The following is a 26,364-nucleotide window of genomic DNA, read 5'->3' as shown; positions in this document are numbered from 1 at the left end:
TTATTGTAAACAATAAATATTATTTAAAACAAATAGAATATTTTCAATATCTATTTTAAAGGCAAGGCAAGTTTATTTTTATAGCACATTTGATACACAGTGGCAATTCAAAGTGCTTTACATAAACAAAAATAAAAGGAAAAAAATTAAATAAAAATAGAAAAAAAAGGGGGTTTGTTCACCCAAAATTTACAAATCTGATATCATTTACGCATCCTAAATGAGTAATAAACATGTTAAGATGCAGAGGGCTTGGCAAAGATCTGCAACACTGAAGTCCTCTTTACTCTCTGAATAATTGTGTCTTTGTTGCAGGGTGAGTGAGTGGCAGCATGTGGCCAGCACATTTCAGAAGCAAACCGCCAGCAATTAACATCACATCCCTTCATCCCTTCACCTCCCCAAAACCAAAGGCAGAGCAACACAACAGCAACAAATGCCTTATGAACAGAAACTCAATACAACTTGCCTTACAGAGTAAATCATTAGGATCACACATTCAAATGTTTTTATTTTCATTTTCTAATCAAATAATATTATTTTCAAAGATTATTTAAAAAAAAAAAAAGATTTAAAAGGTTATAATGCATTCAACTTCATTAAAGCATGCACAGCTTATATAAAAATCATTATGGCATTTTTGGGTTAAGGTTAGGGCCGTGTTTAGGACTGCTCTCATTATTACAAGTAGTCAGTGATCTGCAGTCATTGAATTATTCTCATTTTGATCTTTTTTATCTCTCATTGTTTTGGAAACAAAACCACAAACATTTCAGCTTAGAACTTTAAAATAAAAAACATCAAAATGACAATTATTTAACAAGTGCAGAGTGCGGATCATTGCCTAATTATTAAAACAAGTTATATAAATATAAGAAACTAGCAACTCAAGAGCACGGTGCAAACTACACTATAGAACTTGCTTTCATTAATAAAAATAATCAGTAGGTAGACTTTGAAACAAACATAAATGGACTATTGTTTGTTTTGTATTAATACTTTGTGCTGTATTTGGTTACTGAGCAGCAATAAACAACACTATAAAATACACAGTTTAATTGTTATTTTCTAAACTAGTAGTGTTTTGAATTTATTAAATGAATAATAATTGTGATAACCGTGAAACCATGATTATTCTTCAGACTATAATCGTACAACCAAAAATCTATAATCGTTAGCAAATAGACACTAATAAATTATACATTAAATATTATTAAAATCTAAAACTTTTTTAAAGATTTACTGTTATAAAAATATATATACTCTCTTTAAAGCATTTACATTTAAAATAATTCCTTTATAGATTAACCGCCTTGTAACATTAAAAATAGTGCTTTTTTTAAAGTATGCGTTCACTCCCAAAAAAAATAACAACCTGTTGAAAATCTAGGTCTCAGTGTGCTGGTACCTGTGATGTCCTGTACTTTAGGAGATGTGCAGTAGTATCTGTGGACGGTCTCTAACAGCTGAGCCCCGTGGCCTTCTCCCTGGAAAGGTGGTAAGATCAGCATCTGGCTGCACACACACGAAACACAAAAGGTTTTAGAGATGGAAAAGCACGACACTTCAGCACAATATCAATTTAAGGTTAGAGCTCTTAAAGCTTTGAGCAAGCGTTCTGCAAAACACAGAGTCCCCTTACACATCTAACACTACTGAATGGCCACACAATGCAATGAAACACACACACTAAAGGCCGGAGGTTTCATTTATACAGCGGGGTGAAAATAAGTAATGAACATGTCACCATTTTTCTCAGAAAACACATTTCTAAAGGTGTGTTGACTTAAAAACAACCAGAGAAATCCATATATGCAAAGAAAACAAAACTAATTAGTTTACAAATTAATTTTTTTATGATGGACAAAAGTGTAGGAGGCAGTGTGTCAATAAAATTCACACAACGTGAGGTCGAATAAACTTGTTCATGTGCGAAAATTACAGAGGAAAGTTTTAGATTCAGTGCACAATAACCTTAAAAATAACAATGTATTTAAAGTTTAGGACTCCACCACTAACCTTAAAAAGAGGCTTTTTATCGTGTCATAAATAATTCTTCGTCTAGACAAGATTTTTTTGGGTTATTAAATTTTATTAAAGGATGTCTTCTGCAATCATGTCTATCAGTCCTCTGTATAGTAATCAGGGCTTGAAATTGCGACCGTTTTGCCGCATATGCGCCTGAAATTTTATCTATGCGCCCTCAAAATATATTTGGGAGCATTTGTGCGAGTGCATAAAATTGTTGTGTGCGACCAGCTTTTACTGCAAAATGTTCACCACATGCGCGGTTTTGGGAGACATTCATGCAGGATGCATCTCTGCATGCGAAACGCAATGCTCAGGAATGGTTTTCTAAACAAAGCCAAGTCCGTAATGCTTGCCCCGCCTTCGCGCTCTTCTTATTGGCCCACCACTGCTCTAGCACTGAAATATCAGCTGTCAATCACTCAGTCAATGCCTTCTGGCTTGGGATGACAGAGAGAGCTACTACCGCGAAAAATTGTTAAGCACTGAAGATGAGAATGAAGATAACACTGACAGATTTTGTTTTAGAAACCATCTAAAGTTACATATAATGACACATCTTACTAGTGATCATGAGCTGAATGTTAATCTACACTTTTCCAAGAGTGGATAAAAGACCATTGGCTTCAAGTCCGCTATGAAAAGTCTGTGGGATAGAATTTTCAGGTAACCACATCTAGCACGAAAGCTTCTGTTTAATCCTTCATATAATCGCCAGATGCTCTCCGCCGAGCAAGTAGCAGCTATATGTAAAATTTAACTCCAAATTTAAACTAATATCGCTACTCGAGTAAACTAATATCGAGTAAACTAATATCGCTACTCATAAAAAGACTGATATTGCTATTAACATGACGTATGCATATAATAAGGTACAGTATATGTCAAAAGCATCAGTGCGATATCAGACAGCACCCGTGAGAACAGCACAGTTATACCGTTTACAGACTCAATGTCAAGCAGTGTGTGCAGGGCCGGTGAGCGCTCCGTGTATCTTTTGGTCACTCAGTTCTGTTATAAAAATCTATTTTTTTGTGATTACGGGATTTCGTTGAGACATATTTTCCTCATGCTTGCATATATATATATATATATATATATATATAAATTTTTTTTTGCTTGTTAGTTTGATTACTGTTGATTTCAAATACAATAAATATGTTTGTAAAACACTAGTAGTAACGGTGCTTATAATTGGTGGGTGCGACTAAATTTTGGCTGATGCGCCTACATTTTTTAAGTTAGGAGCACCAGTGCAACCAAACAAAAAGGTTCATTTCGAGCCCTGGTAATTGTAATGTATTGATTATAATGTATTTTAAAGGAGACCTATTATGCAAAAATCCTTTAAGGGGTTTAAACACACTTGCATATATAGTAGGGCTGCGCGATTAATTGAAGACTCGGTTTCGATTTTGGTTTCTAACTATTATGAAAAAACATTAATCGAGACAAAATGATTATTGCATCATTAGTAGCCCCGCCCCCTTTTGAAAAGAGCCCAATCTCATTCGAATTTAAAGCGACAGTCACCAAAACGCCACAATTCGGATCAAAGCCTAAAAGGGGCAGTTTTAAAGCATTATAAAACATTATTTGTGTGGTATTTTGAGTTAAAACATCACACGCACACTCTAGAAACATCAGAGACTTATTTTAAATCCTCTAAAAAGAGACATAATCGGTATGCTTTAATGTAAGAGCTTAAAAAGCCATATTACTTTTGAGCCTAATCTGTTTAAATATTTATTCTGCAGATAAGAGAAACAGTAACATTGATCATTGCTCCAGCAACAAAAATAAATCAGTTGTGATATTGGGTAGTGAACCCACCAGTTGAGAATTACAGATTCAGACATCCACACTTTCACCCGTCTCATTGTAGATGCTGGAAATGTTCTCAAATACAGTAAGCAATGATATCATCAGCCTCCCGAAAGGTTATATCTGTTCATTCAGCGGTGGCCAACTGTAATGAAACGTTAGCGCGTCCTGCCAATCAATACATTAGACTCGTTTTCAAAAATCGGGGTGGGTGATGCTGAATCCGTGGCTCTTATAATACCCAGAGAGGGGCTGGAACGCAATAGAGATGCGAGACGATAATTTGGGAGTTTTAGAGACAAGGCAGAAAGAGAGAAAGAGAGAGAGAGATGTGTAATTTTCTGCAGAATAAAGCGGGCACGTGCTTCCTCGGTAATTACCTGACACGTGGTCTGGTTTTGTCTGGGTATACGTAGTAATTATACACTGTCATGTAGCCAACCGTCGCGTAGAGGGTCTCTCCGTCCTTATTGTACTTCTCGAATCTGCAAGAAAGACAAGAGAGATGACAAAGGCAGGTCAATCGTAGGCACGCTCCCATGCACCGGACGCAAGTCCCCCCTCCCTGATGGTGTCAGTGCCAGCACGGTAGCCGGTCGCTGCACCTGCTGGAGACACTGAATGCTTTATGCACTTAATTGGTGCACTGCAACTTGGAGCAGAGAGCCTCTTCACATCACTCCAGTCCATTCGCCCATTGTCTGTTTTAATAGGTGCCAAAGCAAAGAAAACACAGGCAGAGTCCCCCTTCACTGCCGCTGGAGACTTCATTCAGCGCTTTCAAAAGACAACAACATTCAATTCAGCCTCTTGGCCTGACTCAAGAAAGAAACGCAGGAGCAAAAGAAACGAGACAAACAACACAAAGGAAACTCTTGCCAGATCAACAATTTTGCCTCAGTGCGGGAGAAAATATAATTAAAGCAGCCTGATAATTGGCCACACAAAGGCAGGGAGAGACGTAACTGGAGCCGTTTGGATGATTTCGATGTGTGTGTGTGTGTGTGTGTGTGTGTCTCTAAGGAGAGTACTGTCCACAAAGTTACTGTTCATTGACTTAACATTGTTAGCGCCACTCACAGGCTTTCCAAGAGCACTTGATTTCCTCTCTTTTTTAATCAACAAGTTAGATTTGGTCAAAAGCTAAGAGTGTAAACTTTTAAAAATATCTGAGAGGATCTTTATCCAGCAGTTCTCCATCAGACATTGTGAACTTGTTTTCATTGTAGACCTGGAGTTCACTTTTCCTATCATATCAAGCAGCAAACAACAACTCTTTAAGTTTTCTCTAATGTCTAATGTCAATTAGACATTAGAGAAAACTTAAAGAGATAGTTCACTCGTCAATGAAAATTCCCCTCTTACACTTTTTGCAAACCTTTTTTTCTGATATTTTGAAGAATGTTACTGATGTTTGTATTTATTTTTCCTACTTTAAATGCCAGTGGTTACAGGTCTCCAGCATTCTTCAAAATATCTTCTTTGGTGTTCAACAGATGGAGTGAAGGGAGAGTAAATGATGACAGAAGTGTTGTTTTTGGATTAACTATTCCTTTAAAGATCTTTTTCTGTTTTTGTTTTTACAAGAGAACACTGCAGACTTCTAAGTCGGCCCTATTAGTTCACAAAAATTAATTAATTGGCCTCATAAAGGCAAAGAGAGATTGGATGATTTCGGTGTGTGTGTGTGTGTCTCTAAGAAAAGCACTGTCTACAAAGTTACTGTTCATTGACTCAACATTGTTAGCGCCACTCGCAGGCTTTCCAAGAGCACTTGATTTCTTCTCTTTTTTTTATCAACAAGTTAGATTTGGTCAAAAGCTAAGAGTGTAAACTTTAAAAAAAATCTTAGAGGCTCTTTATTTACCAGTTGTCAATCAGAGATTGTGACCTTGTTTTCATTCTAGACCTGGAGTTCACTTTTCATATCATATCAAGCAGCAAACAACAATGACATTAGAGAAAACTTAAAGAAATAGTTCACTTGTAAATGAAAATTCTCCTCCTACACTTGTTGCAAACCTTTTTTTTTTCTGATATTTTGAAGAATGTTACTGATGTTTGTATTTATTTTTCCTACTTTAAATGCCAGTGGTTACAGGTCTCCAGCATTCTTCAAACTATTCCTTTAAATATCTTTTTCTGTTGTTGTTTTTACAAGAGAACACTGCAGACTTCTAAGTCGGCCCTATTAGTTCACAAAAATGAATTAATTGGCCTCACAAAGGCAAAGAGAGATGCAACTGGAGCCGTTTGGATGATTTCGGTGTGTGTGTGTGTCTCTACGAAAAGCACTGTCTACAAAGTTACTGTTCATTGACTCAACATTATTAGCGCCACTCACAGGCTTTCCAAGAGCACTTGATTTCCTCTCTTTTTTTTATCAACAAGTTAGATTTGGTCAAAAGCTAAGAGTAAACCTTAAAAGATATCTGAGAGGCTCTTTATTTAGCAGTTCTCCATCAGAGATTGTGAATTGGTTTTCATTCGGGACGTAGAGATTACTTTCATATCAAGCGGCAAACAACAATGGCATTTGAGAAAACTTTAAGGGATAGTTCACCCATAAATGAAAATTCTCCTCATTCCCCACTTGTTCCAAACCTTTTTTTCCATTCCAGATGACTTTATTAATCAGTGATTTGAGTCATGTCACAGATGTATGAATGCAGTAATCCAAGCTCATGATGGAGTCAGACACAATATTCATTCTGTCTCCACTGCAGCAGGACTTTATATTCTATACTGGACATTATTTCTGTTCAGTGACAAGACTTTAGTCTAAGCAAAGTCAGACCTTTACTGTCCTCATTAAGTCATTAAAAATCAAGGCATGATCACGTTTTATTTTGGTCAAATAAGCGTAATCTACAGGCCTTTGCCTTTCATAAAAGCCACTTCTGATACCAAATGATCAACTACAAGTTATTATTTGCCTAAAACTTGGATAGGCGACAAGACTTTTGTCAGGTAGTGCATATATAATCGAGCTATTGTAGAATTGATAGAAAGTAGGAGTAAACACAGTTTAAATTTAAGGGACTTTCCAAAAAGGGAGTCAAAAAGGTTGAAGCACAAATAGGCTGAATATGTTGGACACTGCAAAATAGTGTAATGTTGTATTTTAAAACTAACCTTTGGGTTGGTGTTTTAATTACTATTAATCATAGAAAGAAAAAAATGTGTATTTCGAACAGTACAGTCTTAATCATTTACATAGTAGTGCAATTAACACAAGAACTTCACAGCTGTTCGTGAACTACCTGTAAAAATGGATTATTTACCTAAAACAAGTGAGTAAACCCATTGTAACATGGAACTGTTAGCGTTAATTTAACTTAACTTTATAATTATGCATAGTTCCTTTACTTATAAATTTTAAGACGTGTTTACTCGCTTGCTTAGGTCAAAGTAAACTAACCGTTTTAAAAGCAACAGGTTTACACACTTATTTTTAGTTAAGTCAACTAATAATGTAAAGGAAATGGTTTAGGTTTGCTCCCCTATTTTAAGTAAAGTCAACTAATCCTTTTAAGAGCAAAAGGTTAACTTACTTATTATAAGTAAAGTCAACTAATTGTTTTAAAAGCAACAGGTTTACTCACGTTTTAAGTCAACTAATTGTTTTAAAAGCAACAGGACTACTCACTTATTTTAAGTAGAGTGAACTACTTATTTTTTACAGTGCAACCCGATTCTTGTAGATGTTCGTGAACCTTTCATGACATCCCTGCAAGTTATTTTAACATACAAAATCTTTCTCTGATTTTATTACATCCTGTCTCATTAATGCACATGCACAATTTCATTAGAAGATGCACCAGTTCTAAATAAGAACCAAAAAAAAAATTTTTTTTCGTGTAAATTATGCATAAATGATGAACAAAACACTTAAGGTCATGTTGTGAATCTGGCAAGTTTGTAAGACATTTGAGGGTGCTTGGAGAACAAATTATATAATTTTTTTTACTGCAGAAATGTGATGCAACATTATGAATTTGTGACACTTACACGAGGAAGAAATCCCAGCGATCGTCATCCACATCGATGAAACTGGCCGTCTCGATGAACCACATGAGAAATGTCTGTAAGCGCTCGTGGTATTCTCTGAAGCCTGGACATGAGATGTCCACCTGATATGAGCATACAGACAGTGGAAGTCAAAATTATTACCCCTCTTTATATATAGGAAAAAATCCTTGCTCAGTTAAGCATAATTTGGGATATATATATATATATATATATATATATATATATATATATATATATATATATATATATATATATATATATATGTATATATATATATATGTATATATAAATATATGTATATATATATATATATATATATATATATATATATATATATATATATATATATGTATATATATATATATATATACATATATTTATATATATATATATATATATATATATATATATATATATATATATATATACATATATTTATATATACATATATATATATATATACATATATATATATATATATATATATATATATATATATATACATATATATATATATATATATATATATATATATATATATACATATATATATATATATATATATATATATATATATATATATATATATATATATATATGTATATATATATATATATATATATATATATACATATATTTATATATACATATATATATATATATATATATATATATGTATATATATATATATACATATATTTATATATACATATATATACATATATATACATATATTTATATATACATATATATATATATATATATATATATATATATATATATATATACATATATTTATATATACATATATATATACATATATTTATATATACATATATATATATATATATATATATATATATATATATATATATATACATATATTTATATATACATATATATATACATATATTTATATATACATATATATATATATATATATATATATATATATATATATATATATATATATATATACATATATTTATATATACATATATATATATATATATATATATATATATATATATATATATATATATATATATATATATATATATATATATATATCCCAAATTATGCTTAACTGAGCAAGGATTTTTTCCCACAGTATTTCTTATAATATTCTCTTCTTTTAGAAAAAGTCTTATTTGTTTTATTTTGGCTAGAATAAGTTTTTAAAAAACATTTTAAGGCCAATATTATTAGCCCCTTTAAACAATATATTTTTTTGATTGTCAACAGCAGAGGTCACCAACCTTTTTATTACCACGAACTGGTCAACGCTTGATAATTTTACCTCGTACAAGGAAAGGGAGGATCGATCTACGTAGATAGAGGCTGTCAAAACATTGCTGCAACTCTGATATAAGTTTTATTTACGGAGAAAATTAAAAAGCACTGCAGTGTTTGGGTGTTCTGTGTTTATCTGAGGTAATTAGTCCACTGAAATGTGCATATCCCATACAAAGTATGAAGCTGATCTGTCAGTTCTTGTCAAAGATCTTGTGGTGCGCTCACGGCATTCTGAAAAGTTGAGATGTTCTCAATTGGGGGCGCCTGGAAGCTGTGCGCCTCCATTGGAAATAGCGAACTTGTGCTTGGAAAAGACGTGATATGAGAACGGCCCCTAAAGTCGCCATGATTTGTGATCTCCAGCAGTTGATCTTCTTCCAGCACAGACATGCTGGATTCACCTGATTTGTTGGCAAATGGGTTGCGGATCCATTCCTTGGCAGTTCGTGGGTCCTTTATTTGGCCTTTACATCTTCGTAAAAAAAACTTTCCAATGTTTTTGCTAGCTTGTGTTAAATTTTGGTGCTCAAGTGACTGAAAAGTCACCAAGAGAACTCGGTCACATTTCAAAATAAAAATTAAAAATTTAAATAAATTATTGTTTAGACTTTAAAAATAAATACCATGCAAATAATTAATGATTTCTAGCACAGACCACCGGTACCGGTCAGCAGGCCGGGGGTTGGGGACCACTGGTCTACAGAACAAACCATCAATATACAATGACTTGCCTAATTAACCTAGTACAGCCTTTAAATGTTACTTTAAAAAGTGACATTTTCAATAAATGATGAATCAACAAGATTCAATAAAATCAGTCAAATTTATTTTACTATTGCAAATCTGAGCATTTTTCTATTTGCAGATACCATATTCTATGTATTCATATATCTATTATTGCATGAAAGAAAATACAAATAGGAAAAAATAAGATTCAAGCACTACTTGCACCAAATGAGAAAGCTTTGTTAAAGATTTTTTCAATGCGGTTCAAAAAAAAAAAAAAAAAAAAAAAAAAAAGCTTTTCTTTTGGTTATTCCCAATCTACACTGTAAATCGTAAGACCTAAAAACTCAACCCTAGTTGCTGTTTGAATCAAGTGGTACTCACTGCAGAGAGCTTGAGCTCCAGCTCCTCCTTCCTTGCACTCCTCCTAAAAGTGATGTCACTGGGGGGTTGGGTTTAGGGGTGGGTGCACGCATTAAAACAGCTTATAGGAGGAGGAGTTGGAGCTCAAGCTCCCCCTCATTGAAGCCCAAGTGGCTCTGCAGCGAGCAGTGTCTGGATGACTCTGCCAAAGCAGTGGGAGACTCTGTACCTTGTGTATCTGGTAGGTGAGATCCTCTCCTGCCTCCACATTGTGAACTTTGTAGGTGTGCTGCAGGCTGCCGAAGGGTTTAAAGTTGGCCTCTTTCTCCAGGACAGAGATGAAGTCGTCTGTGTTACAGCAGAAACCAGCAGGAATGATCTCTCGGATTTTACCCTCCACATCATCTGGCTGAGAGCAAACACACACAGCAAAAAAACAAAAAAAAAAACAATGATTAACTACCAACATTTCAACAAATGAATTACTAACAACATTTGCAGAGCATTTATGTACGAGACACCAGTTTATATTGCAATTCAAACAACAGAGTCGAAGTAAAGTCAATATTTAAACCTCTCACAATCACAATTTAAGAACTGTGTAAATCTGAAGCCAGGATTAATTTTATGCGATTTAGAAAAAAAATAAAAAAGACTAAACAGAAGTTAGAAAATACATTTCTTTTGAAAGACCAAGGCTGCTTTTGTTTTAAAGTATTGCACTTTAAAGGTGCAGTATGGAAGTTTGACACCCAGTGGTTGAACTAGGCATTGCATGCCTAGTTCAAAACATTTGTAAGAGCAGGTTCTTGCAGCTGAACAACAGGACAACGATCATCTCAGACACACCTCATGTGCTTTATTCAGTGTTAAATGCTAACATTGTGTGTTTGAATGCCATTTCACATGACATTTATTGCTTTACTTCTGAAAGCAGCAGCAGATAGTTCACCTCAGATCTTGAAAGTAAAATAAACAGTTTGAAATTGAACTTTAGAACTGTGACTCAGTGCAAGCCAACACATATCAGTGATTTAGCATCCATGTTTAATAACGTTAAAGAGGTTTAATATGTATTAATTAGATTATAAACCTTACCATTTTGTTGGAGTGCAGTGAGTGCACTATTCTGTTTCTGAATGGCTGTATTTACATTGGTGTTTCGTCGGGTGCAAACAGCCAAACTGCTCATCACTGCAAGTTCTAGTCATGGAGCATGTTGTTAGGACACGAGGTTACAATGTAACCTGCTTACCTAATGTTTAGGTTTGTAATGTTCATATTATTTGCTAATTAATAACCACCTCATATGGAACTCTGCCTCTCATTTCGGAGTTTGCTACTGTCCACAGGAGGTCGCATTGCCACAGACCCAAGCTTTGAGAGCCTTTCTGACTAAATGAATGAAAACAACAAAGTGTTTGCAAATGCAAACAGTTTTACCTTGATTTTACACTGCTTTTATCTCTTCTGTGGAATCGTGTTCCACTGGACTCGAACCAAAGTGCTTTGCATTACAAGTAAAACACCGTAATAAGTGAGCTACCGAACAAACTGACCATGCCAGAAAAGTTGTCCATGTGGAGATGAGTGAGGCTAACGTATTTTATTATAATCAGTCATTTGTTTTGTGGTATTTATTTAGTGTTGTACAAAGAACTGCACAAAAATAATCCACTGTTCGTCAATAATTTGTCCCTGTAAATATCATTAGTGTGAAAAGGAACAAAAGTTGTTGCTATCATACTGCCCCTTCATTTTACTTAGGAACTGCAGTCAAACTAAGGGTGCTTTCACACCTGTGAATTGATTCAGTTGTTCCGAAACAGAGATTACAATTGTTACATTGTTGCTCTTTGCTCTTGGAGCGGTTCACTTTCACACTGCAAAGTTTCTAATCGGACCAAAAGAGCTAAAACAAGTAACGTGCGAGTAAACTCTCCTCACATTGGTCAGAGTGTCAGGGATTATTTTGCAGCGTCCCGCTCAGCTGTCAGGAGAGGTGGTGGTTTGGTGGTGATTGACAGGGTGCGCGTGACGTGTCTGAGGAGAGATGCAGTGGGGAGGGGTGAGAAGTGTGCGCGACGATGCCTATTTGAGGACCGGGAGGAAGACGCGAGATTACCGGGAGATCATCACTCATTTGCGGGCATCCGGAGACTCGCGAAACTTCCCGCCCTACTCATAATTCTCTCTTCATATAGCCGTAAGCCTATTACATATCCATAAAACACTGTGATATAACCGTGCTCGGATCGGATCGCTTTCTCACTGCAATCAAACCGATCCAGGGTTCGTTTTAATCGAGCCAAGACCACCTCACTCAAGCGATCTCGGAACGATTACTTTGGCATGGAACAGAGCGCAATTGCCCTGTTCACATATGCCAAACGAACCGCGCTAACTAGGCAAACGAGACCTGTTCCGAAACAAAAGTGTAGGTGTGAAAGCACCCCAAGTATGTTTTTTTTTGCCGTTTCACAAACATCTAGTCTAAGAACATATTTTCAATAAGCCTGTGTTGGATTACTATCGAAAGCATGTGTGTTTTTTTTAATAGCCTTATGTAATCAATGACGTATCTTACAGAGGCCAAACGTTTGAACAGTAACGTCCATCTATACAGGTTTTGCCTAAATCATGAGTCTGTTTCCACACTGCAAAAAAATTGTTAATTGTATTTTTTTTGTCTTGATTCTTGTCCAAATAACTACAAATTCTAGACAAGCAAAATATACTGTCTTGTTTTAGGAATAAGCCAATTTGAGTTAGTTCACAAAAATGGCAAACCCCAATGGCAAATTTTCCCAATTTGCCAATGGGGTAAGCAAAAAAATGATGCTAAATTATGATGGGATCTGCAACAGGTGATTGGAGTTATGATTTGATATAAAAAGCAGCATGCAAGAAGGGTCTAGTCCTTCAGGAGCAAAAAAGGGGCAGATGATCGCCAGTTTGCCAACAAATATGTGAGAAAATTATTGAAACGTTTTAAAATAATGTTCAAAGAAAGAGAGAAAGACATTTGGATTTTTTTTTACCTTCAACAGAAAGAATTTCAGTGCATTAAGGACAAGGGCGCAAGCCTAAGCTAAACAATTGTGATCTCTGATCCCTCAGGAGGAACTCCATTAAGAATCCTCATTTATATATATAAGCCATATCACTACATGGGCTCAGGACTGCTTTGGAAAACCTGTCAAGTACCACAATACATAGTTAAATCGACAAATGTCAGTTAAAACTGTACTGTGCCAAAAAAGCCCTTTGTTAACGGTGTCCAGAAGTGCCGTCAACTTCTCTATACCTGGTGGAAATGTGTAGCAACTAGCAGTTTGGGATGGCATCATTAAAGGTACTATTCTGCCTTCTTCTCCAGGGATGCCCATGCATATTTCAACAAGACAATGCAAAATCACATTGTGCACACTTTACAAAGCCCTGGCTGCGGAATGGCCTTGAATGGCCTGCCTGCAGTCCTGATCTGTCTCCAATAGAGAATGTGTGGTGCATTTTGAAGCAAAATAATCTTGTTTTTTTTTCTTTTGGGATAAGACTATTTCACATTTTGCTTAATTTAAGGAAAATCTAACCTAATTTTGACATTATTTCACAAAACAATACAATATGTTTTGCTTCTCTGGAAAATGCTTCTTGATTTAAGATTTTCTAGATTTTTAGACTAGAAGCAAAGCAACAAAATCTAAGAAAAGCCTTTTTCCCCCAGTTTAACATAGATAACTAAAAAGACAGCAAGATTCTGCTCAGTTTTGTCATTTGGAACAACATGAGATTCAGCAAATACTGCATTACAAATTATTCATCTAAAGCCAAACATCAGCAAATGAGACCAAATACGAGTACATCTCTTTAGAGGCAACGCACATTGGTCTTAATCTAAAGCACGTTTCCAGCTTCCCACAGAGCGCGAGTGGTTAACTCAGCTGTGTCTGGTATACAGCGAGAGCAGCTGAATTTAATCATATAAACTGAAGTGGCACATTTATGAGTTATGCGTCTATTCCCCCGGCGCTCGGCCTTACATATAATCACAAAAGAGCCCTAACAGAGTAATTCCCTATTGTTCTGTCATTAAGCTATACTTCAGCTGTGATTGGCACGCCACGAAAAGGAATTAAAGGAAAAAAATACATATTTTCCTGACACAAAAAGGAGACCCATTAGGCAATTAGCAATGTCAGCTGAGGAGTTTCCAGCCCCCCCTATACCCCTCCCCTTCATCCAGTGCCTCCTCTGAAAGACCACTTAATTGAATACATTTACTACTTATCTTAAACCATGAATATCAGATGAAGTTCCCCCCATCGTAATGTGTCCCAGCTTCTCACCGGGCAATAAATTTAATGAATTGATCTCGACTTAACAAAAAAAAAAAAGCCTGGACATGTATAATAGGTTCCTGTGTTCTGAGGCTGGTGAACGAACTCAATCAAACGAGTTTGCCCTCTCCATTCACAGGCTCCAGGACGGACAATAGTGCCCCCCCCCCACTCTTCCAGCCTCTCTGGGATTTTTTTTTACCCAGCAGAATGCACACCCATGTTTGCATTGTATCCATTTCCAGCGGGGCTGACATGAGAACACTTTGTATTAAGTTGCTAAGCAGGGCCCTTTGGCCGCGCGATGGGCTACGCTTGTGTCGCGGGACTCTTCATTCACAACGGCCACAAAAACACACGACAAAAGGCTAATGCAACACGCCGCTAATTCCTGCTCATTCAGACATCAGCTAATATCAGAAGGGGATCGGTGCACCTGCAGCTCAGTAACACTCACTATTGTCCCGCTGCATTATGGGACGACGACAAGAACGGAGCGGACCGAAAAATGGTAAAAATAGACAAGTTTCTCAGTGCAAATTGCTCAATCGTGCGAATAAAAGCGCGGCATTGTAGCGTCCCTGTATTAACTAACGGCGCTTAAGACTCTTCAGGTTCATTCTGAGAATGTGTCTTCTTTACACGATGGGGTTCAACAACAGCATTGAATCCAATTACAGTAAACCTCCTAATCAAAGACGTCTTCATCTACGAGGAAAAAAAAGAACCTAATATGAGCAACGCTAAAAGAAAAGACGTTATAAAACCAACTGTCCTCAGACAAAAAAACACCTCAAGTGTGTTTAGCGACTATAATTGCATGCTAGGCTTCAAGGTGGAGGATATTCAGAAGCCGTGTCAATGCACAGCATGTAATTAGCTGTAATATTAATAAAAGACCTCAGGTCTGATCTGATCAAACTACAACTGTCTGATTCAATGGCAAACATGAGGATTTGGGGCTTGTTTAAATTATATAGATATAAGAATGAGCTATAATATAGGTCCGTGTTTTTGGTAACACATTTAAATGGTGAGCACTGTTGCCTTACAGCAAGAACGTCACTGCTTCTAGTCCTTACCAAGCCAGCTGAAGTTTCTGTGCGGAGTTTACACGTTCTCCCCGTGGTCATGTGGGTTTCCCCCAGGTTCCCCGGTTTCCTCCCACCGTCCAAAAAGATGCAACCTAAGTTAACTGACTAGTCCAAATCAGCACCATAGACATGCTCCTAGTAAATAGATATCTCTTAAGAGCAATCACTATCTGGTCATTAGCTACTACAGCAGGAGAGTTCTCGCAATCTCAAACTCCCCTCTCGCCCTGCAAACGGGAGGGAGCCTCAGGCTCCAGGATCTTATGAGCTCAGGGCTCTCTCCCAGGACAGCATGCTGAACCAGCTTTATAATCAATCATCAGCTAAGTGTGAACTCTTGAAATTAATTTATTATTTACCCAGAGTGCAGCTGTCATCTGCTCTCTATAAATGGGACTAATATCCCATAAATAAAGGCAACTGACAAACTGAGCTTAACACGATCACATCATCAACATAAACAATGAGAGTGCAAACAAAAGCACTGCTAAAACTGAAGCTGAAAACTAAAGAATACTGCCCCGATACTGTAAAAAAATAAAAAATAAAAAATCTGAAGAGTGCTTTTCGTTTAATGAGATATTCGTTAGGCGTCCATGTAAATGGCAGTTTCACCTTTTGCTTGGCTGGTTGCATACTTGTGTACTTCAGCGAGAGCACGAGCACTCCCGGTTTGACAGCTGTAGCACATTTCTCTGAAGAGCCACAGAGAACAAGCCTAAACCTCCAATACAACAAAGCAAATATAAAGTATGATGTTTGTATGATTTTTACCCAAAAAAATGCATTTCTTGGGGTCCACTCTTTAAATAAGTTGTAAGAACCAACATTGGAAAAAGTGTTTATAAAAAAAATAAAAAGCTATAAAAAAAACATGAGGAACACATTAATGTTTGCTGTATTGTCAGCAATGAAATACAAGTCAAAGCAAATTTAGAAATCACTACTTTCTTTTTTATTAGCATTCTCCACACTGTCCCAACATTTTCTGGTTTGGGTTTGTAGTTTGCAATGAGATGCTTTATGATTATTCACTATTGCATTACTGTAAAAGCCATGCATAACCACACAGTCAGTCAGAGATATTGATGTATACAGCATGAAATAAGCAAGTAGAAACTGTACCTCAACGCAGTCAAACTTGTCTGTGACCCTGGCAGTGTACTTGACTTTGAACAGGGTGTTGAGGTTTCCTGCGCTCTGGTAAAGCTGGATCTGAAGACCCTTGTAGCCAAACGCCACTTCACTGTGCAAATAAAAAAAGACACTGAATAGGAATTGGGACTGCGAGGGAAAAACACAATGATCACATTACAGTAAAAGCATACATAAATCGGTCAAAGACGAGATACCAGTTTTTGAACTTACCCGCATTACTATTAAAACAAATATTTGTGTAAATCTATAAATAAATAAAGTATTAAAAATTATTATGCAGCCTAAAAAAAATGTTTTGTGATGGCTTGTGATGGATTTCAAAACAGAAATTATATTTTTTTGCCGTGAAAACAAACAAAAAAAGAGAACAAATAGCCAAAATCATAGTAATTATAATAAAAAAGGACACATTATATTATAAGGGGAAAACTGAATTTCACACTCATGAAATTCTGATACATACTCATCTCCAAACAGCTGATGACTGAACTCCGGGTGAAATGTTGTGCTTTCATCATCTATATCCTCCGGGAACCTCACTATAGCACATGCACAGAAAAAAAAATATTTTAACAACTGGGAAAATATCTTATCAGCTATTATTAGTTAACCTTATTCAATCACACCCAAAGACACAAGATCAGAAAAGAAAGGGAGCATTTGGAATAAAAATGATAAATGAAACATTAAAGGTGCTGTATGCAAGGGTTTGACTCTTCTAAAGCATAAATATAATATTTAAGATTATTTTTAAATAATATTTAAGCCATAATATAAGAAATATGCCAAGTGAATGTACTTATTTATTTGAAATACAATGCTAAAAAGTCAGATATTCTCCTTTGAAAATGTGTGTTGTGCCATAATATCTGTATTTGTTTTAGTCTCTATAACCAACCCACTGCCAGTTTATCCAATTATATTTCAGCACCGCGAGTTGCCTAGATGGAAAACTCAGTATATTTCATTTTAATTTTTTAAGGCTGCATCAATTTCTAACATTCATTTTTATATATGCATATTATTTTTTAGGTTCTGAGGTAAACTATCTGCTGCTTTCAGTATGGCAATAAATGTCATGTAAAATGATATTCAGCCTCACATTGGCAGCATTTAACACTGAATAAAGCATGTAATCAGTACCTGAGGTGATCTTTGGTAGTTTATGCTGTTGTTCAGCTGCGAGAATTAGAAACCATTTCTAAACTAGAAATTTCAGGTGATGGAATGTACAAAAACTTCTTTAACATGGAAAATATTCTTTTCATCAAGTGTAGTTACTAGTTACGGTGTAGGCTCAATAGGTATGCTTGCTTGTGTTGTCAATCTGGCAATCTGCGTTTGCATCAAGTTGCCGAAGAAGAGGCTGGATGAAAAGGTGTTTCGAATATGAGCTGCAATACCTAGTTTAACCATTGGGTGTCAATCTTACATACTACACCTTTAATGCTGCGTTCACAACCAGATGCAAGTTAAGCCTAGATCACACTACAGGATTTTAAACATCAGCAGATCGCTGTGCCGTTCACACTACATGACTTGACTTTGTGTCTTTTAATCTCTGTGGTGTTCACACTACGCAACACTCTGTGAATGATCCACAAGAGTGGGGTCACACACTACATGATCTAAATCCTCTAGTGTGAACTAGGCATTAAGCGTCAATGCAAAGATGCGAATAGACACAGTGCGGCGCGAATGAGGCGGCGCGAACAATGTAATTCGTACGAATGAAGTGGTGCAAGTTAAGAATCTTGTGCGATAACGTATTGCTTGAGTTGAAAAATCTGAAATTCCGCGGACATTCGCTCCACCTTAACAAATCAGGAGCTTTCTCTTGTAGGGGTGTGATTATGATGTAGCGCCTGTTGTTGGTGTGCTGAGAGGAAATCCTCTAGCCAATACCAGACAAGAGTTCATCAAGCTGGGCTCGGCTCAATCAGAATCACTGCTGAAAGCCTCCATCATCCAGGTAAAGTTTCTGGAGGAGTTGATGAACTCACAGAGCTGGGTGCACCTCTGAAAGGATCTAGTGGACTCAGGCACGGCTAGAAACAAATCAACACTGTTTATCAGCCTTCCTAAAGCACATAAACACAGCTATTCTCTCAATAAAATCCATGTTAGCTATTTTGCAACGAACTTAGAGTCACCAGGCAGACAAAAGCCCTGCCCATGATGCGAATCCACATCTATTGTGAAGTGAATTTGACGCACAAATGAAGCAAGTGAACTCAAAATGTTCATGCGTCTATTTACACGCGAATATTGCGATTTATCAGCACGTGCCGCGTTTGGTGTGAACGCACCATAAGACATTGTATTGTTGTATAATGTTGGAAAGACTAATGATTTACCCAATTTTAGACATATCGCTTCATTGGTGTCGCATTTATACTCCGCAAGCTTCTTCTCCATGTCATTCACAGCTGTAGTGAAGAAAAAAAAGCATGTCAATCATAAGTGCACAAGAAAACATCTAATTTCTGTCATCATCAGCTACACATTTTTATTTATGACCTAAACCCACCGCATTATGACACAACAATGTGGTTGCGGCTGCACTGCAATTCTCCCAATACATTTATAAATTTATACAAATATTTGTACCATAAAATATTGATGCAGTTTAATTCCTAATGACAATGCTAAATTGAAGCATTTGCAGGTCATTGGGGTAAAGTTGGTTTTATAAATCGCACATTCTGACGTTCACCTTCTTAATATAATTTCAGAAAAGTATTAAATGCCAATAGCAAAAAGGGAAATCATATTAGCAGACAATGAATATCAAAGCACAACCCTGTTTTGAACTTACTTCAGACCGAACAATCAAAGATAGAGGTAAAGTTGGTTTTATATTCGGATATTCAGACATTCTCCTTAATAATATAATTTCAGAAAAGTATTCTTTGCAAATTCTAAATAGGGAAATCATATAAGCAGCAAATGACTATCAAAGTACAACGTTGTTCACAGTGAATTAGATAGTGTTAATGTTGTTTAGAAGTCATACTTGCATGCTAATTCCGATCGAATATTCAAAGTAACATGGAAAACATAATGGAGACTAAATGAACGAATGTGCGAATATAAAACCGACTTTACCTCTATCATTCAAAGTAGTGTATAGGGCAATATAGAGACCTTTTCACGTGTTGTCACGTTTCATTAATGCCAAAGGTGTGAATATAAAACCAAATTTTACTCAATGCGCAGGACTGTTAGATTATATATTTACATTACAGCGGCGCGATATATCGCACGATTACCGTTTTCATGATAATAGTAACGTTATACGTAATATACGTATTGCAGACATGTGCAATCAATAAAAAACATTATATTTAATTTATGCATTGGCAACATTAATATATTATGAATATAAAGACAGACAGACACAGATAGATAGATAGATAGATAGATAGATAGATAGATAGATAGATAGATAGATAGATAGATAGATAGATAGATAGATAGATGCTGCACGTTATACTGACAGGTTACTTGGAAACTGCATTACACACCTGCACACTACACAGTTAACTAACACCTACATGTTCATCCCAATATGCAATGATTTATCTGTGTGATATAACGTTAGTGTGTTGGTATGTGCGTATATCCGCCATCAAAAGCGAACAATGTAAACAAACATGTGTTGCTTTCCTCTGTGGTGATTAGCATTTAGCCGCGGCTAATACTCTGTTTCTATATTCTGTCCGCTTCCAGTCATCAGCACACTGCACCCCACGAGCTCTACAGTCATATAAACACACATGCTTCATGATAGCAGCGGTAATAAAACACGGCCGCTGTTATAAAACGCTTTCACACTCACCCGCCATTTTTGCACGTCTTCGCCCTCAACCCGCCAAATGCCAAAAACTGCTTCCTGTTTACCCACGTGCTTCCGCTCGCTTACACCATTGGAGAACAGAGTGCGTTGTTTTTCTCACCGCGGCAGCAGCGGATTTGCCTCCAAGCTGATTTTTTGCAACACCGTTTCTACTGGTTGTTGCTAGAAGGGATACAGCTGCAGCGTGAACGATATTTATATTGTTTATTAAATCGCCCATTAATGTATTTTTTAATGTCTACCCCTACCCAAACCATAAACCCAACGCTCACATCAATGTAAAAACAGCAATTGTAACGAGAAATATTCATATAATTTATTAAATTACTCATTACATTGTATTTTGGTAACGTCTACCCCCTAACCTAAACCTAATCCTAATGTAAAAACAGCAATTGTAAAGAGAAATATTTATATTATTTATTAAATTGCCTATTAAGGTTTTTTTTTAAGTCTACCCCTACCCAAACCATAAACCCAACCCTCACAGTAATGCAAAACAGCAATTGTAACGAGAAATATTTCTATTATTTATTAAATTACCCATTAAATTGTATTTTATTGACGTCTACTTTTAACCCAAATTACACAGTAATGTAAAAACAGTGATTATAACAAGAAATATTTATATTATTTATAAAATTTCTAATTAAATAGTATTTTAGAAACGTCTACCCCATCCCAACCCTCACAGTAATGTAAAATATTGTTGTACAGAGTGACAAAAGATCCACTATATTGATGTGAGTAGCCACAGCTGTATCCCTTCTAGACTTTGTACTGGCTGGAGTTTCACTTATTCCGAATGACAAAACAAATCTGTAGGAAACATTAATTTGTTTTAGAAAAATAATCTAATCTATTAATTCTCTGTAAAAGAAAAATCTTACATTTTAAGGTATGGATTCAAATTAACTGTGTTGTTTATTTAATCATTAATCAAGTTGAATCTATACTGATATATACAGTGTACTGAAGTAATAAAAATGCATATGTTGCCATAACCTATTTTAACAGTGCTTTAATAGGCTATTATAATTTAAAATATGACCAAATAGGATTTAACTACAATTATATAAATATATACAGTTCGATGTCAGAATTATTAAACCCCCTGAATTATTACTCCCCTTGTTTATTTTCCCCCTAATTTCTGTTTAATGGAGAGAACAGAGAAGATTTTTTCAGCACATTTCTAATCATAATAGTTCATTCAAATTAGTACAAATTTAGTCAAATTAGTCAAAATACATAAATAATGGGCATCATGGTGGCGCAGTGGATAGTATGATAGCCTCACAGTAAGAAGGTCGCTGGTTCAAGCCCTGGCTTGGCCAGTTGGCATTTCTGTGGGGAGTTTGCATGCTTTCCCAGTGTACGCATGGGTTCCCTCTGTGTGCTCCAGTTTCCCCCACAGTCCAAACACATGCAGTAGGTGAATTGGGTAAGCTAAATTGTCTGTAGTGTATGAGTGTGTTAATGAGACTGTATGGGTGTTCCCAAGCACTAGGTTGCAGCTGAAAGGGCATTCGCTGCATATATGCTGGATAAGTTGGTGGTTCATTCTGCTGTGGCGACCCCTGATTAATAAGGCGACTAAGCCAAAAAGAAAATGAATAAATGAATAAATGTATGTGTGTGAATGTGAGAGTGTATGGGTGTTTCCCAGTCCTGAGTTGCAGCTGGAAGGGTATCCGCTGTGTAAAACATATGCCAGAATAGTTCCCCTGATGAATAAAGCGACTAAGCTGAAGGAAAATTAATGAATGAATGAAAGTTTTGATTTTCTTCAACAATAGTGTAGAAGCACTATTAAATTTTCACCTCAAAACTGGATATAAAGTACAGTAAATGTACGATTTAATGTCAGATTCTGTTCGGTCTTTAAACATAGCTGAATCTAGTCTCCATCATCAGTGTTTATGAAAAAAGCCGAGCTCAAAAACAACAAATAACCGGGTTAGCCTCTATAATCTGCGCAGATTTATCCTGGATGATCATAAAACACCTCTAGAGAGAGAGAGAGAGAGAGAGAGAAAGAGAGAGAGAGAGAGAGAGAGAGAGAGAGAGAGAGAGAGATGTGGTAAGATGTGATGTTATCAAACAGTAAAGTGGAGCTTTATGAAGTGGCCATTATGTCAGTTGACTCATAGATTAGACGGAGGGAAAATTTCCTCCAATGGGGGTGGAAAGAAGGTGTCGGGAGCTCGATGAAATGGCTGACCTTTGCGAAGTGGAGGAAGGAATGGCAGCGCAAACTGACCCTGGCAAATTCTGTGTCATTATCCCTGCCATGGCTGGACAATCTGCTCAAACGCCCATCGGTAATACCCTGACAGAGCTGGATTACTGCTTTACTGACGAAACGTTCATGACCTCTGGGCTGTCCAGCACTGCAGACTAAAGCGTGGAGACTGTGAGGAGGATAAACTGAGGTAAAGTTGGTTTTATACTAGCACATTCAGACTTTTTCCATACTAATATACAGTTTCAGAAAGGTATTCTTTTATAAACAGGAAAATCACATTAGCAACCAGTAACTATCAAATGACAGCAGTGTTCACAGTCAAATATATAGTGCTAATGTTGTTTTAAAGTCATACAGTATGCGATTTCAGACCCAATATTCACAATAGCATAATAAACAATATAGGGAGCAAGTTTTCATTGTTTAAATTACATGATCTAATCCAATTATGTAATCCGTTTTTTCTTTTGAAAAACCCAGGGCCCGGTTTACAAAAGTAAAGCACCAGGGCCCGGTTTTTCAAAAAGTTTAATCTGGATAAAATTGATCCAGATTTAGTAATCCTGTTTTTGCGATCCGTGATCAGGTAATCCAGCATACTTTTTGAGCCAGTTTTTCAAAGCAACATCGGATTGGATCAATCTGATCCGGATAGGAACTTTTCAGGATCACTAAATCTGGATAATCAATGCTCAAACAGGATAGGACATCAAAATGTAGAACTATAGATATGTAAAGAGCAACAAGTAGTATAGCCAGCGTGGGGCCCATATAACTTTATTTTTATTTTAAATGAAAACTAAAGAAAATTTAATAATTATTAAAATAATAATAATAATAAATAATAAAAACAAGAAAAACCCCACCCCATCCTCCTCCAGCAGTCCGCTCATCTGAGACCTATAACACTGTACATTGAGGATATTTATAATAAGTTTAAAATATAGATGTAAATAAAAAAAGACTGAATGTCAAAAACTCCACAATAATTTTAGACTTCCTCATCTGATGTGGAGAGAGCAGCTTGTCTGAGCGTAGCCTATAGGAGGTGAATCTCAAGTCATTGGCCTTGGTTTGCTGCAGTTTGGTCAGAGTCGTTTGTTTCTCTGCCAGATGAAGCTGTGCTTCTGCCCTTTAAGTCTCTTTTTGCAATTGTTGATAGTGATTTAAAAAATCAGCGATTGCCATTCTTTGCAATTTTCTTTTGTTATTCTGCAATCATTGCATGCATCACTAATAAATATTCTAAAAAGAAAAATATTTTCCATTGTGATGAATATATATATCAATTAGTGACAGAATAAAATTGATTGTTTTTGGTCAGTTTTGACAGCTGTTTGGGGGATTATTTTATGAGGCCAAACTCTTTCTACTTTGCTGTAGGCCTATACTGAAAGGCTGAATACGTTAAAGCCTATACTCACTATAGCCTGACAGATGAACAAAAAAAATTAAAACCTTATGAATAAATAGTATATCTCGTAAGATACTGCATGATCCAAAAATAGTATTATTTAATACATTTTTTAAGTTTTCATTACATTTCAGGCATGAAATCCACGCTAAATCCACCCTTCTGATGGGATCAGTTTAATCCAGGGTTTTTGGATCAAAGTGATCCAGATCCTACAAAAAAGGTCTGAAAAACCCCAACTAAAGGTTTGATCCGGATCAAAACCAAGATTGGATTACGTGATCTAATCCGATTACTTAATCCGTTTTTTCATTTGAAAAACCCATTTTCAAGATTTGATCCAATCCCTTATCCAAAATCCTAGTGGATTACTTTTGAAAAACCGGGCCCTGGAGATCAGCTGAAATGGTAAAACTCAGCTGTTTAACTCTATGGGAATTATAAAGTCAGCCTTAATAAAAAAGAGGAGTGTTGGAGAGTTCCTTGAATATACATGTCTTAATGTATACACTGTGCTTTGTATAATAACATCAGTTGTCTCTGAAGAAAATAAGCATTAAGTAAGTATTGTTAAATCCCGTTGTTAGCAGTCATTGAACATTACACTTGTCGGTGTTCATTACTCTCAACAGTGAGCCGTTCAATTGAACCCGGTTTCCTTTTTTAAAAGCCACTCACTCTGCACACATCACTGCATAGTTAACCTCGCCCGCAAATGATCAAATCCATAATTGATGGACTTATGATTTTAATACCCCCCTTGTCACGTGAAATAATTAAGTAGCTCTTTGAAATGAAGACTGCTTTAATGTGTAAAGGAGCCACTGCTAGCGTGAGCCGCGGTTATCCGCCCAGCGCTGGATACGTGCGCGGTTTAGCGATGAAGTACTCCGGGATGATCAAGCTGAACCTGTGTGTAATTATGTAGATAATAAATTGTTTGGAATTAATGCTTTCTCTGGAAGCTCTGGGGAATATGTGTGTGCGCAGGCTGTGATAGACACATGTCTCAAAGATCATCTCTTCTAGAAAGTGTGTTTTTTAAAGGGCACCTATGTTGGAAATCAACTTTTGTAAGCTGTTTAGACAGAACTGTGTGTAGGTATAATGTGTCCACTGTCATATTCATTCATTCATTCATTCATTCATTCATTCATTCATTCATTCATTCATTCATTTTCTTTTCGGCTTAGTCCCTTTATTAATCCGGGCTCGCCACAGTGGAATGAACCGCCAACTTATCCAGCATATGTTTTACACAGTGGATGCCCTTCCAGCTGCAACCCATCACTAGAAAACATCCATACACACATAGGCTGCGTCCGAAACCGCCTACTACTCAGTAGGTACTGCATTTGAATTTAAACGTACCGATCGGCCGTTAGAAAAGTACGTTCTATACAGTATGAATGTGAAAAGTATGCATGGAATTCGGACGTACTACATCCGCCATTTTGTCATGGTCACATGACCTACCTGCGTCATTTGCGTCGCTTCAGTCCCATTCATGAATTCTCTCACGGGGCATTATGGGATAGCGCAGCGTGCATGGGATGCGCACTTCACAATCTTACCGGAAGTAGTAAGTCATCCGGGTACTTCTCGCCTACTAATTTTCGAATTCTATGAATTCGGACACACTACTCGGCTCGCATACTGATTTTAGCGTACTATATAGTATGGAAGTATGCGGTTTCGGACGCAGCCATACAGTACACTACGGACAGTTTAGCTTATCCAATTCGCCAGAACCACATATGTTTGGACTGTGGGGGAATCTAGAGCATCCGGAGGAAACCCGCGCACACAAGGGGAGAACATGCAAACTCCACACAGAAACACCAACTTACCCAGCCGGTGCTCGATCCAGTGACTTTCTTGCTGTAAGGTGATTGTGCTACCCTCTGTGCCACCGTGCAGCCCCTCCACAGTCACATTGGAGTGATATAAAGACAATAAAGGCTCGTACACACGTGGATGCT

General features: G+C 36.4%; 1 protein-coding gene across 1 annotated transcript in view; it reads right to left on the bottom strand.

The window, feature by feature from the left end:
- Positions 1-20,749, bottom strand: part of hat1 (histone acetyltransferase 1) — a 35,236-nt gene extending 14,487 nt beyond the window's left edge. The window contains 8 exon segments of the mRNA NM_001004572.2: positions 1,409-1,515; positions 4,233-4,337; positions 7,864-7,985; positions 10,499-10,678; positions 16,829-16,949; positions 17,325-17,400; positions 19,219-19,290; positions 20,703-20,749. Coding sequence (NP_001004572.1) covers positions 1,409-1,515; positions 4,233-4,337; positions 7,864-7,985; positions 10,499-10,678; positions 16,829-16,949; positions 17,325-17,400; positions 19,219-19,290; positions 20,703-20,709 — 790 coding nt within the window. The 5' untranslated portion in view covers positions 20,710-20,749.
- Between the last annotated feature and the right edge of the window lie 5,615 nt (positions 20,750-26,364).

This window comes from Danio rerio, chromosome 9, assembly GCF_049306965.1.
Source record: "Danio rerio strain Tuebingen ecotype United States chromosome 9, GRCz12tu, whole genome shotgun sequence".
In the NCBI taxonomy this organism is placed as follows: Eukaryota; Metazoa; Chordata; class Actinopteri; order Cypriniformes; family Danionidae; genus Danio; species Danio rerio.
Note: the sequence above shows the minus strand (reverse complement) of the source record. Positions and strands in the feature narration are given on the sequence as shown.